The 19,717-nt window shown below is 40.2% G+C and overlaps 1 protein-coding gene across 1 annotated transcript in view; it reads left to right on the top strand.

The window, feature by feature from the left end:
• Positions 1–19,717, top strand: part of LOC120029452 (histone acetyltransferase KAT6B-like) — an 83,945-nt gene that overhangs the window by 44,304 nt on the left and 19,924 nt on the right. Inside the window, exons 8-12 of the mRNA XM_038974659.1 lie at positions 6,746–6,861; positions 8,173–8,285; positions 8,481–8,622; positions 9,737–9,898; positions 10,444–10,537. Of these exons, the coding sequence (XP_038830587.1) occupies positions 6,746–6,861; positions 8,173–8,285; positions 8,481–8,622; positions 9,737–9,898; positions 10,444–10,537 (627 nt within the window). The remainder of the gene's footprint in view (positions 1–6,745; positions 6,862–8,172; positions 8,286–8,480; positions 8,623–9,736; positions 9,899–10,443; positions 10,538–19,717) is intronic.

Below are 19,717 nucleotides of genomic sequence, written 5' to 3' on the forward strand. Positions count from 1 at the left end.
ATTATTTTGTCTACAACACATTTTGATGATGTGTTTTTTTAAATAGGGACCTTGTAACAGTCTTTTTATCTCATTTCTTGGGGTATTTTACTTCCTTTTTCTCCCTCATTTTGATCTTGTCTCCTCGCTGTAACACCCCAACGGCTCTGGAGGCGAAGGTTGAGTCTTGGGTCCTCCGAAACACGACACACCAAACCGCGCTTCTTAACACGCACCCGCTTAACCCGGAAGCCAGCCGCACCAATGTGTCAGAGCAAAGCATCATTCAACTGACGACCGGGGGTCAGCCTGCAGGCGCCCGGCCCGCCACAAGGAGACGCTAGAACGCGATGAGCCAAGTAAAGCCCCCTTGGCCAATCCCTCCCCTTACCCGGATGACGCTGGGCCAATTGTGTGCCGCCCTATGGGACTCCCGATCACGGCCAGTTGTGACACAGCCTGGGAACGAACCTGGGTCTGTAGTGACACCTTAAACCGCTGCGCCACTCAGGAGGCCCAACTTGTAACAGTCTTAAAGGCATGCTTCTGAATTTTGGCAATGAGGCCCTTTATCTACTTTCCCAGAGTCAGATGAAGTAAGGGAATACTATATTTTTGTCTCTGTCCTGTATGAAGGAAGTTAGTGGTAGTTTTGCGAGCCAATGCTAATTAGTGTTAGCACAATGACTGGAAGTCTATGGGTAGCTACTAGCATGCTCATTGCGAAAATCCCATAGTATCCCTTTAAGGGCCTGAAAACAGCAGAAGGCAAGGCAGGTTGATGTGCTCAATGTAGATTTAGTTACAGGTCTTGTTGATACAATGATGAAAGTGCAATATCATCAACATATGCAAAAGAACATATGCATCAGCAAAAATCACTGAAGCTGGACACTCATATCTCCCTCACTAACTTTAAGCACCAGCTGTCAGAGCAGCTCACAGATCACTGCACCTGTACATAGCCCATCTGTAAATAGCCCATCCAACTACCTCATCCCCATACTGTTATTTATTTTGCTCCTTTGCTCCCCAGTATCTCTACTTGCACATTCATCTTCTGCACATCTATCACTCCAGTGTTTAATTGCTGTATTGTAATTATTTCGCCACTATGGCCTATTTATTGCCTTACCTCCCTTATCCTACCTCATTTGCACACACTGTATATAGACTTTTTCTATAGTATTATTGACTGTGTTTGTTCATTCCATGTGTAACTCTGTTGTTGTTTGTGACGCACTGCTTTGCTTTATCTTGTCCAGGTCGCAGTTGTAAATTATAACTTGTTCTCCACTAGCCTACCTGGTTAAATAAAGGTGAAATAAATCAAATCAAATATAAATATACTAGTAGATTGACCAAATATACATGGGCATTAGCCCTAAAGAAATAGCCTCTGTATCAGGTTTAACCTGTCATAACTGAACGGACACAGGTGGAGGGCCAAACTGTACTGCCTAGTTCCCCTTGAGGAACCAAAAGGAATCCGTCTGACAGGAGCTCAACAGGTACATGTAAGCACTTGGCCCTTCCCAGGACAATACAATTACCCAATTGGCAATTACACAACCAATAAACTGGTTCTACAATGTAAAAGGCAATTTCCACATCCATTGTTACATTCTTCTTAATCAGACTTAATGATTATTAATGATATTTCATCACCATTCATACATGGAATAAACATTTTATCTTATTCAACATTCTGACTCCAAAGCGTGGCGCGCAGGACACTTACACGGAACCCAAACCTGGCTGCGCGCGTGCGCCATCGTGCATAAATTAATTTTGTCCCCCCACACCAAGCACAATCACGACACGCAGGTTAAAATATCAAAACAAACTCTGAACCAATTATATTAATTTGGGGACAGGTCGAAAAGCATTAAACATTTATGGCAATTTAGCTTGTTAGCTTGCACTTGCTAGCTAGTTTGTCCTGGGATATAAACATTGAGTTGTTATTTTACCTGAAATGCACAAGGTCCTCTACTCCGACAATTAATCCACACATAAAATGGTCAACCGAATCGTTTCTAATCATCTCTCCTCCTTCCAGGCTTTTTCTTCTCTTGACTTTATATTGCGATTGGCAACTTTCATAAATTAGGTGCATTACCACCACTGACCTAGTTAGTCTTTCAGTCACCCACGTAGGTATAAACAATGAGGAGATGGCACGTGGTACCTGCTTCTATATACCAATGAGATGATGGGAGAGGCAGGACTTCTGCGTCAGAAATAGAACTGATTCTATTTTAGCCCTTGGCAACGCAGACGCTCGTTGGCACCCACGAGCAGTTCGGGTGCAATAATTGAATAACATAGATTTCTAAATGTATTTTGCGTGCGGGAGCGGTGTAGTCAGCCTGTTAGCGTAGTCCTGTGCCCACTGAGGCGTTGCCGCTTCTAATACACAGGACCAGAATGACCGACAAATAGGACACAAAACACACGGAGCTCCGACATAACCTGGGAAATATGAACAAGAGAAAACCATTCGTTGAATTAAATGAACAGAACTTCTACCTCAATAAACAATGAACATCGCGCCCACCCAGAGCGTAAGAAATGTTCAATGAAAATGTATGGTATTAAACGTGAAACAATAAAATGTACGGTGATGGAATGATGAAACACTAGCAATTATTATAGTATTAGATAAACTATAGATTTCCCACACATGGCCTTTAAACGTGCAAAAGCACCAGCAAACGTTTCAACCAAAGAACAACGCGCACGCTCCGCTGGCGGGAGTTTGGAGTGCGCAGGTGGAGAAACGCGCCTATGATGCCTCCTCACCACAAAAAAAAAAGAAATTAAAAATACAAACTTCATAAATAAATTATACATTTCAAGGATTTTTTTACATGCCAAAAGACCAGTAGGCATATATTAGTAATTGTTGTTTGATGCCCCATTGCTAGTGAGCATGCAAAGTAAAAGTTAATATTCTTGATCACCAATTTTTTGGGGAGCTGCATATTTATTTATTATGTCAATCCTCTCTCCCTAAAATGTGATGTTTGCGCTGCACCCGATCCTATAGCTGGACAGCAAATCAGCAATCATGCTCATCCGACCTGTGTTGAGTGACAGTTTGCTGGTCCAATCAGAGGGCAGACTGTGCGTTTTCAAAAGCCAATCTGTTTCGTTTTTTTTGTTGCAAGGGTGACGCTGCCGCTACTGTCTCTGGCTGCGTGGAGCGTAATCCACAAAATAAGTAAAATAACGTTACAAAACCTGGCCGAAGTTGAGTGCCCGAGTCTTGAGGCTCCAAGTCTCAAGTTATTTTATTTTCCGTCGAATCTCAAGTCATAAAATGTGTGACTCGAGAGTCAGACTCGAGTCCAAGTCATGTGGCTGGAGTCCACAACTCTGGAAAAGAAGCAATAGTGGTTACATTTGAAAGCCATCTACATAATTTAAAACTCATACTTAAGTCTCAAACTAATCTCTGTAATTATTGATTTGTTCATGTATAATTTCCACTTATTGTAACACATTCTGTTTTGTTGGTGTATAATACATAATTTCAAGTGTTTTTTTTAAATTTATGCTAAAGCTGCTTGCTTAGGTTTTCAACAAAATTGCTGTTTCATTGTATTCTCCACAGTCTGCTGCTGTCACCGCATTGGCTTTTTAATTCATGGTCATTTGTCCTAATTAACACTCAAATATTCCCTATATAGTGCACTACTTTAGATCAGAGCCTAATGGGTCGTATGGGCCGTAGTCTAAAGTAGTGCACTGTATAGGGAATAGAGGGCCATTTGGGACGCAGTCTTGGTGGGATAACTAAGCACATGAAAGCGGTTACGTAATTAGTGATTTAGTTTCGCATCATTACATTAGGGATTTTCATACGCACATCCAGAGATGAGATATACATTATGATACATACATTATAATATATACATACATGATACATACATTATGATATATACATACATGATACATACATGATACATACATTATAATATATACATACATGATACATACATCATAATACATACATTATGATATATACATTATGACATATACATACATGATATATACATACATCATAATACATACATTATGATATATACATTATGACATATACATACATGATACATACATGATACATACATTATAATATATACATACATGATACATACATTATGATATATACATTATGAAGTATACATACATGATACATACATCATAATACATACATTATGATATATACATTATGACATATACATACATGATACATACATTATGATATATACATTATGATACATACATTATGATATATACAGTTGAAGTTTACATACACTTAGATTGGAGTCATTAAAACTCGTTTTTCAACCACTCCACAAATTTCTTGTTAACAAACTATAGTTTTGGCAAGTCGCTTAGGACATCTACTTTGTGCATGACACAAGTAATTTTTCCAACAAATTGTTTACAGACAGATTATTTCACTTATAATTCACTGTATCACAATTCCAGTGGGTCAGAAGTTTACATACACTAAGTTGACTGTGCCTTTAAACAGCTTGGAAAATTCCAGAAAATGATGTCATGGCTTTAGAAGCTTCTGATAGGCTAATCATTTGAGTAAATTGGAGGTGTACCTGTGGATGTATTTCAAGGCCTACCTTCAAACTCAGTGCCTCTTTGCTTGACATCATGGGAAAATCAAAAGAAATCAGCCAAGACCTCAGAAAAAAAATTGTAGACCTCCACAAGTCTGGTTCATCCTTGAGAGCAATTTCCAAAAGCCTGTAGGTACCACGTTCATCTGTACAAACAATAGTATGCAAGTATAAACACCATGGGACCATGCAGCCATCATACCGCTCAGGAAGGAGACGCGTTCTGTCTCCTACAGATGCACGTACTTTGGTGCAGAAATTGCAAATCAATCCCAGAGCAACAGCAAAGGACCTTGTGACGATACTGGAGGAAACAGGTACAAAAGTATCTATATCCACAGTAAAACATGTCTTATATCAACATAACCTGCAAGAAAGAAGCCACTGCTCCAAAACTGCCATAAAAAGCCTACGGTTTGCAACTGCACATGGGGACATAGATCGTACTTTTTTGAGAAATGTCCTCTGCTCTGATGAAACAAAAACTTTAATTATTTGGCCATAATGACCATCATTATGTTTGGAGGAAAAGGGGGGAGGCTTGCAAGCCGAAGAACACCATCCCAACCGTGAAGTGCGGGGGTGGCAGCATCATGTTGTGGGGGTGCTTTGCTGCAGGAGGGACTGGGCCACTTCACAAAATAGATGGCATCATGAGGCAGGAAAATTATGTGGATATATTGAAGCAACATCTCAAGATAGTCAGGAAGTTAAAGCTTTGTCGCAAAAGGGTCTTCCAAATGGACAATGACCCCAAGCATACTTCCAAAGTTGTGGCAAAATGGCTTAAGGACAACAAAGTCAAGGTATTGGAGTGGCCATCACAAAGCCCTGACCTCAATCCTGTAGAAAATTTGTGGGCAGAACTGAAAAAGCGTGTGCGAGCAAGGAGGCCTACAAACCTTACTCAGTTACACCAGCTCTGTCAGGTGGAATGGACCAAAATTCACCCAACTTATTGTAGGAAGCTTGTGGAAGGCTACCCAAAACGTTTGACCCAAGTTAAACAATTTAAAGGCAATGCTACCAAATACTAATTGAGTGTATGTAAACTTCTGACCCACTGGGAATGTGATGAAAGAAATAAAAGCTGAAATAAATCATTCTCTACTATTATTCTGACATTTCACATTCTTAAAATAAAGTGGTAATCCTAACTGACCTAAGACGGGGAGTTTTTACTAGGATTAAATGTCAGGAATTGTGAAAAACTGAGTTGAAATGTATTTGGCTAAGGTGTATGTAAACTTCCGACTTCAACTGTACATGATGATACATACATTATGATACATACATTATGATACATACATTATGACATATACATTATGATATATACATTATGATATATACATTATGATACATACATTATGATACATACATTATGATACATACATTATGATACATACATTATGACATATACATTATGACATATGCATTATGATATATACATTATGACACATACATTATGATATATAAATTATGACATATACATTATGATATATGCATTATGATATATACATTATGATACATACATTATGATACATACATTATGACATATACATTATGATATATGCATTACAAGCACATTAAAACCAAATGCATTTACTAGCGAATTGACACGCGCTACAGAACACCGCTCCCCATCGGCTGTATAAAGAACTGATTATCCACCATGTTTGATTGTACACCGCTGATGTGAATGTAACATGCTGTTTGGTTACTGTGACTGTGACAGGCTCTTTGGTTACTGTGACTGTAACAGGCTGTAACATGCTGTTTGGTTACTGTGACTGTAACAGGCTCTTTGGTTACTGTGACTGTAACAGCCTCTTTGGTTACTGTGACTGTAACAGGCTGTTTGGTTACTGTGACTGTAACAGGCTGTTTGGTTACTGTGACTGTAACAGGCTCTTTGGTTACTGTGACTGTAACAGGCTGTTTGGTTACTGTGACTGTAACAGGCTGTTTGGTTACTGTGACTGTAACAGGCTCTTTGGTTACTGTGACTGTAACAGGCTGTTTGGTTACTGTGACTGTAACAGGCTGTTTGGTTACTGTGACTTTAACATGGTGGTTGGTTACTGTGACTAACGGATTGTAATGTTTGGTTGCTGTAACAGGCAGTGAAGTGGGGCTGAGGGTGAAGCAGGAACCTGGATTCGTAGCGGTCTCCGGGGAACACGTCACAGAGGAAGACGTGGAGATATTCACACAGGTCCAAGAGATCTCGTCGCAGGTGAGGAAACTGTTCAAATAAACTCTCAATCATACTTCTCACACCTATCACCTCGATCAATACAAGTTAGATCTAGCCTGTAGTTTAACATGACAAATTCTAAATTAAAGTTTGTCCCAATTTTTTTTCAGACCTGAAAAGTAGTTTAGTGTCAAGAAGGGTCCACATCCCATTGTTGAAGTTGCTGTTTAACCTCTCTTGGGTACGTGAGACGTTAGCGTCCCACCTCTTCAACAGCCAGTGAAACTGCTGGGCGCCAAATTCAAATACAGAAATACTCAATATAAAAATTCAGAAAACAAAACATATTTTACATAGGTTTAAAGATTAACTTCTTGTGAATCCAACCACGGTGTCAGATTTAAAAAATGCTTTACAGCGAAAGCATACCTTACGATTATTTGAGAACATAGCCCACTAGACAAATCATTACAAACAGTAACCAGCCAAGTAGAACAGTTACACAAGTCAGAAAAAGAGATAAAATGAATCCCTTACCTTTGATGATCTTCATATGGTTGCACTCAGCAGACGTTCATTTACTCAATAAATGTTCCTTTTGTTCGATAAAGTCTCTTTATATCCAAAAACCTCCGTTTTGTTCGCGCGTTTTCTTCAGTAATCCACAGGCTCAAACGCAGTCAAAACAGGAAGACAAAAAATTCCTAATTGTATCCGTAAAGTTCATAGAAACATGTCAAACGATATTTATATTCAATCCTCAGGTTGTTTTTAGCCTAAATAATCGATAATATTTCAACCGGACAATAACGTCGTCAATTTAAAAGGTAAACAAGAAACGCACTCTCTCGGTCTCACGCATGAAAAAGCTCTGTGACACTTTACGGTCCACTCATTCAGACTGCTCTTACTTCTTCATTTTTCAGAATACAAGCCTGAAACGATTTCTAAAGACTGTTGACATCTAGTGGAAGACATAGGAACTGCAATCTGAGTCCTAAGTCAATGGATACTGTAATGGCATTGAAGAGAAAACTACAACAAAAAAACTTCCTGAATGGATTTTTCTCAGGTTTTCGCCTGCCAAATCAGTTATGTTATACTCACAGGCACTATTTTAACAGTTTTGGAAACTTTTAGAGTGTTTTCTATCCAAATCTACCAGTTATATGCATATCATATCTTCTGAGCCCGAGAAGCAGGCAGTTTAATTTGGGCATGCATTTCATCCAAAATTCCGAATGCTGCCCACTACCCTAGAGAAGTTAAAGATACTGCCTGTGTCAGGCAGTGTCAGACTGTTTGAATGCTTGTGGTACGACATTTTTGTTTTTGTTTTGTCATGTTTAGAGAAATGGAACCATGACCATCACTGACTCTGGACGATTCCCTGCCTTCATAGAGTTTGGGAAGTATTGTATCCAAACCTGGTACTCTTCGCCTTACCCACCTGAATACTCAAGGTAAGCTTCATTTTTTTACTCAGCCAAATTAGGACCAATCAATGTTATTAGACCTAGTTTTGAAAACATTGTCCTTGTCCTATAGAAATACTGTATTTTGAGAGCATTATACCAGTGTTCGGATTTACTTTGTTTTCTAGGCTTTTAATTTGCAAGCTGAAATACAAATGGTCTTGTTATGTCTGTCGTTGGCAGATTGCATACGCTTCACCTGTGTGAGTTCTGTCTGAAGTACATGAGAAGCAAGAACATCCTACAGCAACACACCAAGAAGTGTGGCTGCTTTCACCCTCCGGCCAATGAGATTTACAGGAAGGACGACCTTTCAGTGTTCGAGGTCAGAGGTCACTCTTCACAGTAGTAAAGCAATGGTTGTGTCCCAAATGGCAGTATATTCCCTATATATAGTGCAATACTTTTGACCAAATATATATATATATATGTTTCTGGCCATTTTGAGCCTGTAATCAAACCCACAAATGCTGATGCTCCAGATACTCAATTAGTCTAAAGTCTTTAATCAGGACAACAGTTTTCAGCTGTGCTAACATAATTGCAAAAGGGTTTTCTAATGATCAATTAGCCTTTTAAAATGATACACTTGGATTAGCTAACACAACGTGCCATTGAAACACAAGAGTGATGGTTGCTGATAATGGGCCTCTGTACACCTATGTAGATATTCCATAAACAATCTGCCGTTTCTAGCTGCAATAGTCATTTACAACATTAACAATGTCTACACTGTATTGCTGATCAATTTGATGTTATTTTAATGCACAGAAAATGTGCTTTTCTTTCAAGAACAAGGACATTTCTAAGTGACCCCAAACTTTTGAACAGTTGTGTGTGTGTGTGTGTGTGTGTGTGTGTGTGTGTGTGTGTGTGTGTGTGTGTGTGTGTGTGTGTGTGTGTGTGTGTGTGTGTGTGTGTGTGTGTGTGTGTATAAAGACAATTAGATCCATTTGAATCGCAGCTTGTAACACAACAAAATGTGGAAAAAGTCAAGGGGTGTAAATACTTTGAGGGCACTGAATTATAGTGCACTACTTTGAAGCAGATCCTTTATTAGTGCACTACTTTGAAGCAGATCCTTTATTGGCCTGGTCAAATTGTAGTGCACTACTTTGAAGCAGATCCTTTATTGGCCTGGTCAAATTGTAGTGCACTACTTTGAAGCAGATCCTTTATTTGTCAAATTGTAGTGCACTACTTTGAAGCAGATCCTTTATTTGTCAAATTGTAGTGCACTACTTTGAAGCAGATCCTTTATTGGTCAAATTGTAGTGCACTTAAAAGGGAATTGAGTTCCATTTGAGATACTGCCCCGTGATCATGGTGCTGCATCTGTGTGAAATGTGACTGAATGGTTTTGAGGAACAGGAGGAAAGAATCAACTGGTTGGTTTGAATTTGAACAATGTTCTTATGCTGGTCTTGTTCTGTGTTTAGGTTGATGGAAATGTCAGCAAGCTCTTCTGCCAAAACCTCTGCCTGTTAGCCATGCTGTTCCTCGATCACAAGACCCTATATTACGACGTGGAGCCTTTTCTTTTTTACATACTAACAAAGAACGACGACAAAGGCTGTCACCTTGTGGGTTATTTCTCCAAGGTGAGGATATTCAATAGCATGAAAAATGTTTGATTAATGCAGTGACACTGTCTTTACTATATTAGTCATGATTGAATTAGTGACACTGTCTTTACTATATTAGTCATGATTAATGCAGTGACACTGTCTTTACTATATTAGTCATGATTAATCTAGTGACACTGTCTTTACTATCTTAGTCATGATTAATGCAGTGACACTGTCTTTACTATATTAGTCATGATTAATGCAGTGACACTGTCTTTACTATATTAGTCATGATTATTGCAGTGACACTGTCTTTACTATCTTAGTCATGATTAATGCAGTGACACTGTCTTTACTATATTAGTCATGATTAATGCAGTGACACTGTCTTTACTATATTAGTCATGATTAATGCAGTGACACTTCACAAGGGATTGTGCGCGTTCATGTACATGTGTGTGTTCACATTTGTGTGTGTGTGTGTGCGCGTGTGCTTTAGACAAGGACAGCGACAGGTGCAGTAAATAGCCAGCTTCAGCAGAGCTCTGACATACGTGATTTGTTTCCCCTTCCCTCAGGAAAAGCTTTGCCAGCAGAGGTACAACGTCTCCTGTATAATGATCATGCCTCAGTACCAAAGACAAGGCTTTGGAAGGTTCCTCATTGATTTCAGTAAGTCCCTTAATGCGTTCTAAGAACATAAAACTCAATGCCAGCTTGATTCTAGAATGCTTGCCTGATTTTTAAAATGTTTCCTCAGGCATAGATTTGTGTCAGTCAAGTGCTTGTGAATTCATTGAAATGTGTAAATCAAAGGCAATTTATACTGATCAAAAAATATAAACGCAACATGTAACAATTTCAAAGATTTTACTGAATTACAGTTCATATAAGGAAATCAATCAATTGAAATAAATTCATTAGGCCCTAATCTATGGATTTCACATGACTGGGAATACAGATACCTTAAACTAAATGGGCCTCAGGATCTCAACATGGTATTTCTGTGCATTAAAATTGCCATTGATAAAATGCAATTGTGTTAGTTGTCTGTAGCTTATGCCTGCCCTTACCATAACCCTAACGCCACCATGGGGCACTCTGTTCACAATATTGACATCAGCAAACTGCTCGCCCACATGACCCCATACATGTGGTCTTCGGTTGTGAGGCCAGTTAGACAAACTGCCAAATTCCCTAAAATGAAGTTGGAGGTGGCTTATGGTAGAGAAATTAACATTCAATTATCTGGCAACAGCTCTGGTGGATATTCCTGAAGTCAGCATGACAATTGCACACTCCCTCAAAACTTGAGACATCTGTGACATTGTGCTGTGTGACAAAACTACACGTTTTAGAGTGGTCTTTTATTGTTCCCAGCACAAGGTGCACCTGTGTAATGATCATGCTGTTTAATCAACTTCTTGATATGCCACACCTGTCAGGTGGATGGATTATCTTGGCAAAAGAGAAACAAATGCTCACTAACAGGAATGTAAACAAATGTATGCACAAAATTTGAGAGAAATAAGCTTTTTGTGCGTATGTAAAATTTCTGGGATCTTTTATTTCAACTCATGAAACATGGGACCATGTTGCGTTTATATTTTTGTTCAATGTACTTGCATAAGAGTATGTTTTCAATAATATAATCAGGATGTTCTGGTGTACTTCTGAAAGCAACTGCTGCCTAGAGACGGCATCGTGTTTAGGTGCCAGATTTGGACAGTTTGTCATAGCTATTTTATTAGTACACTCTTTTTCTCTTTGGAGGAGTGGTGCGTGTGTGCGTGCGTGTGTGTGTGCGTGTGTGTGTGTGTGTGTGTGTGTGTGTGCGCGCGAGCGTGTATGTGTGTGCGCGCGAGCGTGCGTTTGTACGTGGAAGAGATGTAATGGGGCGTTTGATTTCTTGCCCATTTTGTTCACTATTGAGACACATTAAGAGATGCAGCGAGAGAGAGAGCGAGAGAGAGAGGGGCTGGATGTGTGATATTGACAGTGTGTTGATAACAGGGAGAGAGGGATTAAGAAGAGATTGAACACAGCTGAGTTCTGAGCTCAAAGAGGGCTTTATTGGAAAATGAGGTGTGTCCTAAATGTCACCCTATATAGTGCGCTACTTTTGACCAGGGTCCTACAGGACTGTAGTGCACTAACTAGGGAAAAGGGTGCCATTTGGACTGTACACTGTGGCTTTGGAAGTTGTTCAGATTAAGAAATGTTCTGCTTTTATTGTATTGTATTAGAGAAACACTGTCTCAGGTCGCTTCGCTGCGAGAGGGAAAGCATTAGCTTCGTTTGCCAGCGTGAATAATGCATTTTTTCCCCCCTTCTCTCTAATCATTACCCCCAGTGGATTCTGAATAGGCTCTTTTTTGTTTAGATTTACAGATGGTAAATCACATCAAATACATTTAGTAAAACACACAGAATAAAATATGACTTATTCGTGTTACGATATTATTTTCTGTGATTTACTGTGATTTCTGTTCTAGCAGCATATTTATTTATTTGGGTAAATTATTGACTATTCTCTCCTTTCTCCTGAGCTTCGGGTAATGAATATTGTCATAATGACTGGAATATTATGTATTCAGTGTTTGGTAATTAGATGTGCTTGTTTGTTTCCTGGTAGTGGGTGCACACATTAAAAGACATTCATTAATTTCAAGCTGCTTATAATGGATGACCCTTGACAGGACAGCTCTAAAACAAATTACATACAGACACCGCTACCTTTTTACGTTTCGGTTTTTCTCTCTCTCTCTTCATGTCTAATAAGTGCCGCCTTTTGTGAGAAATGACATCCAGCTGCTGCGCCTCCATTTGTTCTGTGGCTTTGTTTCCTCTTCCCCCCCCCCCCCCCCTCTTCTCCTCTCTCCCTTCCTCTCCATCTCCTTTTGTTGCCCTTGGCAGCATGTATCATAGCTGACAGAGGTTGAAGGAGAGGGAAACTGATTGCCTCCCTTTCTGCTGTTTGAAGGTGAAAATGGATCTGCTCCTCAACACAGGATGTCACGTCATATTATGAATGTCATTTTTGACAGGACGGAGATTGAAATGAAATCTTAAGACATGCAGCTGTCTCTGGCTAGCATGTGTTTTTGTCTTTTTAGGTTACATACTAGCCTACTTTCTCACAATGGTATTGTTTGAATGTGGTCGTGTCCCCAAAATCTGGCTTGTCTACTACTTATTTAAACTGCACACTGTGTACTAATGGTACAACATACTATTTAGAACATAGTGTTTAGTTAAAACGAATGCAGTAAGCATCAAATAACGGCACACTAGGCTCCTCCTACTGAGAATGCATCATCTAATGTACAGTGGTGTTGATTTTCGCCATTCGTTCATTTTGGTTCAACCTGTCCCCTCAGCTGATTATCAGCTGTTGTCAGACCACATGGGTCTCCGAATAGGATTCTCTTCGCCAATAGAGTGAATTCTACTAGAAGAAAGGTTAAAATGAGTTTGACATCCTGGCATCTAAAGCATACAACATTATCTGAATTAGGGTTGTCTATGTAAACGCAGTATTGTTTTATTTGAATGTCTTGTTAGTCTCCAACAGTAGGTAACCTATCTGACTTGAGCTCATTTTTATTTACATAAATCAGCCCATTTATGTATGGGATAATCATCGAGGGGCTATGCGTTCCATAGAAGGTGTGTTCCACGACGCCCTAACTGAGTGGAACTCACCTTCCACAGAGTGGAAATAGTTTCCACAGAACACATAGAGCCCCAAGTTCCTTTTATACCATGGCTATAATTTAGTACTTTTACTACTAGACAGTAGTTGCCTTGGTAACCAAACAGACTTGCTAGTTTAGCTAACCAAACCATCAGTCCTAGCTTGCTATTATGTTAGGGCTGCCCCCAATTAGTTGACTGGTCAATTGTTTGGTCGTTAGGCTGTTGGTCGACAGAGATTGTTTTTAGTCGAGCTGTAACAAATACAGTACCAGTCAAAACTTTGAACACACCTTCTCATTCAAGGGTTTTCCTTAATTTTTACTATTTTCTACATTGTAGAATAGTAGTGAAGACATCAAAACTATGAAATAACACATAGTAGTAACCAAAAAAGTGTAAAACAAATCAAAATATATTTTATATTCTTAGCCACCCTTTGCCTTGATGACAGCTTTGCAGACTCTTGGCATTCTCTCTACCAGCTTCATGAGGTAGTCACCTGGAATGCATTTCAATTAACAAGTGTGCCTTGTTAAAAGTTAATTTGTGGAATTTCTTTCCTTAATGCGTTTGAGCCAATCAGTTGTGTTGTGACAAGGTAGGGGTGGTATACAGAAGATAGCCCTATTTGGTAAAAGACCAAGTCCATATTATGGCAAGAACAGCTCAAATAAGCAAAGAGAAATGACAGTCCAGCATTACTTTAAGACATCAAGATCAGTCAATGCGGAAAATTTCTAGAACTTTGAAAGTTTCTTCAAGTGTAGTCGCAAAAACCATTAAGCATTGGGCCAGTAACAGAAAGGTTGTTAGATCGAATCCCCGAGCTGACAAGGTAAAAATCTGTCATTCTGCCCCTGAACAAGGCAGTTTAACCCACTGTTCCTAGGCTGTCATTATAAATACGAATTTGTTCTTAACTGACTTGCCTAGTTAAATAAAGGTTAAATAAAAAAATATATATATAATAATTCAAAAGCGCTATGATGAAACTGGCTCTCATGAGGACCACCACAGGAAAGGAAGACCCAGAGTTACCTGTGCTGCAGAGGATAAGTTAATTAGTTAGCAGCCTCAGAAATTGCAGCCCTCTGCTTTGCAGAGTTCAAGTAACAGACACATTTCAACATCAACTGTTCAGAGGAGACTGCGTGAATCAGGCCTTCACCACTACTAAAGGACACTAATAGTAAGAAGAGACTTGCTTGGACGAAGAAACACGAGCAATGGACATTAGACCAGTGGAAATCTGTCCTTTGGTTTGATGAGTCCAAATTTGAGATTTTTGTGATTTTTGATCTCTACCACAGTATTCTGCAGCGATACGCCATCCCATCTGGTTTGCGCTTAGTTGGACTATCATTTGTTTTTCAACAGGACAATGACCCAAAACACACCTCCAGGCTGTGTAAGGGCTATTTGACCAAGGAGAGTGATCGAGTGCTGCATCAGATGACCTGGCCTCCACAATCACCCGACTTCAACCCAATTGAGATGGTTTGGGATGAGTTGGACCGCAGAGTGAAGGAAAAGCAGCCAACAAGTGCTCAGCATATGTGGAAACTCCTTCAAGACTGTTGGAAAAACATTACAGGTGAAGCTGGTTGAGAGAATGCCAAGTGTGTGCAAAGCTGTCATCAAGGCAAAGGATGGCTACTTTGAAGAATATAAAATATATTTTGTTTGTTTAAAGCTTTTTTGCTTACTACGTGATTCCATATGTGTTATTTCATCGTCTTGATGTCTTCACTACTATTCTACAATGTAGAAAATAGTCAAAATAAAGAAAAACCCTTGAATGAGTAGGCGTGTCCAAACTTTTGACTGGTTCTGTAGCTCCGTACCACATCGCCTTGCTCCTCCCAGACGTCGGATTGTCCATGCACCCAATGTCTCTTTCCAGAATGTGCTCTCTCCCGACAATTAGTACACATTCATTGTTTTATATGAAGTGTTTGAATATGATTGTTAGTGTATATCAATTCCCCATTGCCTATATCACCAGTAGTACATTTACCGTTAATTCCTATAATTTAGAATCTACAATATTTGTTACTTTGGTTACGGTAATTTATTTTAATGCATTCAATATTATTATTCCAGTCTTCCTGTTCTCACACTTGTGAGAAACAAGTTTTGGTTTATTTCCTTCCAGTTACGAGTTTTGTCAATTTAGTCATTGTCTTTTGTTTGAAGCGCTCCTGTCAATGTTGAGTGAGGACGCGCAGGCATAGAAGAAGGCCTATAGACTACCTAGCCTGCACGCCAGTGTAGGCTTATAAATGTGCTAATTTGGGGATTTGATAGTATTCCTGATTGGCCCTGATTGGCAGCACCGCTAATGACTTGTGGAGCTTCTCAAAGTAATGTTTTCTTCACCTCAAACAGCAAGCAAACAAAGTCTGTTTTTTCCATCCATTGAGAATTAAACTAGTTCCGCAACTCATTTGAAAAATCTTTTGCGCCCGCTCTCCCTTTCGATAACCACACGGCGTGAAAGGGAGAGATGTCATGCTCTGATCTAGTGGAAATGTCATGAAATAGGCCAGTCCTATTTCAGTGCTTGACTTGGACTGAAATGGGTTCCGGTGTTGTGCAGAATCCCCCCCTGACAGAATCCCCCCCCCCGACAGAATCCCCCCCCTTCACGTGAACGTGCACACACTCGATTCTTCATTGCTGCGACTTGCTTGCTAGTTGAGATTTCTGATCACTTTAGGCTGCGTTTCATTTAAAAAACATTTGTTTTATGACGGTTTGATCGCAGGGAGGCACTAGTAATGTCTGCAGTTTTCGGTTTGGCTATTTGTTTCAAGTGTTTTATCCTATTAATTATTCATTTCGGTTGCCTATCCTGATGTGCAGTTTGTTCTATAGAGAGGATTTGACTCTAGCCACAAAATTAAGGAAATTAGAAGGGGGGGGCAAGGCTATTTTCTTGCCTGCCGAAATTCTCCTCCCACCTTCTATTTTGGGACTGCAAGGCCTGGCACACTTCATAATAGTTTTGGGAGCTCATGTTAACCAGTAGTGTGTGCCACAGAAAGCAAAATTAGAGTATAAAGAAACATAAACATGTATTTTAGAAACCTTTTCAAATGTTTAAGAAAATAAAGATAATACACAAATATTGTCACACAATAACATAAAAACATCACAGAAAGGTAAGTTTGTTAACAAACATTAAATAGGAAATACAAATGTATATATTTGCATAATAAGATATAAAATGACAATAAATCAAAAATAAAAGACAATAAATAACATAAATAAAAAAAACAGCTCGACTGAACATTTAGTCCACTTTTTATGGAAAGTTTTCCAGGTGATACGCCTGGAACTCAAGCCTAACCTAGTCCTGACAGGCAGCGCAGACATAATCCTCCAATGATGGGATGGTTTTCATACAGGACTGGTGGAACCATCGTCTGCAGCGGTCACAACCAATCTGAAATGTATGATGATTTTTTAAATATATATTTAAAACATTAAATACATTTTCTTGCTTTACAGACAAAGTGGATAATACTACCTCTAGAAATATTACTGCTTATACAAATTTGTACTCGTAGAAATGTGCCTTTTAGAATTGAACAAGCAATTACCCAGGTAGTGTCTTCCTCATTATTGTCCACCTCCCCACAGAAGTGGCACAGTTTGCTCAGGTCATCTAGCAAAACATAATGTCAAGTAGTCTATACATCTTTACATGTCTTTTTCTGTGCAAACAGGGAACAAGGGAATAGTATTGGTTTCTTGTAACAAAATGATTTAAATACATGTGTTTTAGTGGCTATCTAGTCAGAAGTTGGATAAAAGATAACCTTAAAAGATCCATATAAATGGTTTTTGAAAATACCAATGTTTTGGAGGAGAGTGACTGCTATTTCTTTTCTCGTGATGTTAACGTCTTTGTCCGTATTTGAAAAGACAATCGACTCCTCCTTCAGAAAACATTCAACAAACTGGGGGGGGGGGAAATGTGATGGTCATTTGAGTTTTCCCCAACAAAATTATGTTACACTTAAGATTATAATTTGCAAGTATTCAACGACATTTTACACACGTGTATGTGTTCACATGTATGTTCTGTAATATGTATGTATTTCTTAGTACTGCCTTAGCGGCTCTTACCATCACAGTCCAGCGGTTGTGTTCATTGATGATGCCAATAGTGTACTTGTACATCATTGGATCAATTTTAAATTTAAAAGAGCAAGGATACAGTTGCTTGAGTTCAAAATCTGTCAAATTTAGCATTATGATATTATGAGAATAATCCAACCGACCTTTTGATTTCTTGCTCCCCCAAGTGCCAGTCATTTTAAAGGTGTCAATGTAGAAAGCTTGCTCGGGTTGACTGCCTGTTCAAATTCTGCACCAGATGGAACATGTAGGCATTGATGGTCTGACAGAAGGAAAAAAAAGAAAGACAGTGAAGGTAAATCTGTTACATGGAAAAACAACAATTTAGGTTTTCTTCAAATACACAGATGAATCACACACATACAGTGTTTACATGTAAGACTGTGTTGCACATACAGTACCTCGCTTTCCAGCTCCATATTTGGACCAGTCCTGTGGAGATCCTGATAAAAGATTTGATATGGGCTGATTCTAGACCACAGCACATATACATCTTTCCCTCCCCAAGCCTCTGCAACACCTGGAAAATGTACCTGTAAGTGTACTGAGATATATACATGGATCAACCTGACAGGATTACATACATACATTTGTTTATATCAGTAGCTGCTGCTGCTGGTGTGGTGGCTGAGGAGGTGGAGGACACTGGTGTGGTGGTGGAGGTGGAGGATGCTGGTGTGGTGGCTGAGGAGGTGGAGGACACTGGTGTGGTGGTGGAGGTGGAGGATGCTGGTGTGGTGGCTGAGGAGGTGGAGGATGTTGGTGTGGTGGCTGAGGAGGTGGAGGATGCTGGTGTGGTGGCTGTGGAGGTGGAGGATGCTGGTGTGGTGGCTGAGGAGGTGGAGGATGCTGGTGTGGAGGTGGAGGATGCTGGTGTGGTGGCTGAGGAGGTGGAGGATGCTGGTGTGGTGGCTGAGGAGGTGGAGGATGCTGGTGTGGTGGCTGAGGAGGTGGAGGATGCTGGCGTGGTGGCTGAGGAGGTGGAGGCCTGCTGTGGTGGCTGAGGAGGTGGAGGACACTGGTGTGGTGGCTGAGGAGGTGGGGGCCTGCTGTGGTGGCTGGTGTGGTGGCTGCACCTGCTGGTGTGGAGGACGTTGGTGTGGTGGCTGAGGAGGTGGAGGATGCTGGTGTGGTGGCTGTGGAGGTGGAGGATGTTGGTGTGGTGGCTGAGGAGGTGGAGGCCTGCTGTGGTGGCTGAGGAGGTGGAGGATGCTGATGTAGTGGCTGAGGAGGTGGAGGATGCTGGTGTGGAGGACGCTGGTGTGGTGGCTGTGGAGGTGGAGGATGCTGGTGTGGTGGCTGAGGAGGTGGAGGATGCTGGTGTGGTGGCTATGGAGGTGGAGGATGCTGGTGTGGTGGCTGAGGAGGTGGAGGATGCTGGTGTGGTGGCTGAGGAGGTGGAGGATGCTGGTGTGGTGGCTGAGGAGGCTGCTGATTTTATTTTATGAGGGATCCGAGGAGTCTCCTCTATTTGAGGCCTCAGGTGATCCACACTTATTTTAGGGAAGATAACCCCCTTGTCATCTTCCAAGTCCGCGATTTTCCCTTCGAGACCTAGAATCGTATGTGGCCGGAATAGTTGTGATCTAGTTTGCCCCCTTTCCTCTACATTCATGTTGACTTATATATTTGAACTTTATTTTTCACCCAGAGTACAAAGTTTTATTTATTATTGTTATTATTATTTTATTATTACTACTGTACCTACATTCTTAAAACAAAACAGAAAAAGTTCAAAAACAATGTAGGAAAATTCGTAAGAGGGAAAACCATGATGGAATAGGGGATTGAGGGATGGGTAGAGAGAACAGTAGAGGGCTCTGAAAATGATTATTGCTGAAATAACCACTACCTTTTGTGACTAGAGTCAAATACTTTCTGTGGCACACACTACTGGTCAACATGAGCTACCAAATTCAAGAAAAATGTAAGATCCAGGCAGCCTCTCGTTTTAACAATAAATTGTCGAGGTCACCCCCTTTCCTAGGGAGGGTGACATGTTCGATG

This window comes from Salvelinus namaycush, chromosome 35, assembly GCF_016432855.1.
Source record: "Salvelinus namaycush isolate Seneca chromosome 35, SaNama_1.0, whole genome shotgun sequence".
Classification (NCBI taxonomy): Eukaryota; Metazoa; Chordata; class Actinopteri; order Salmoniformes; family Salmonidae; genus Salvelinus; species Salvelinus namaycush.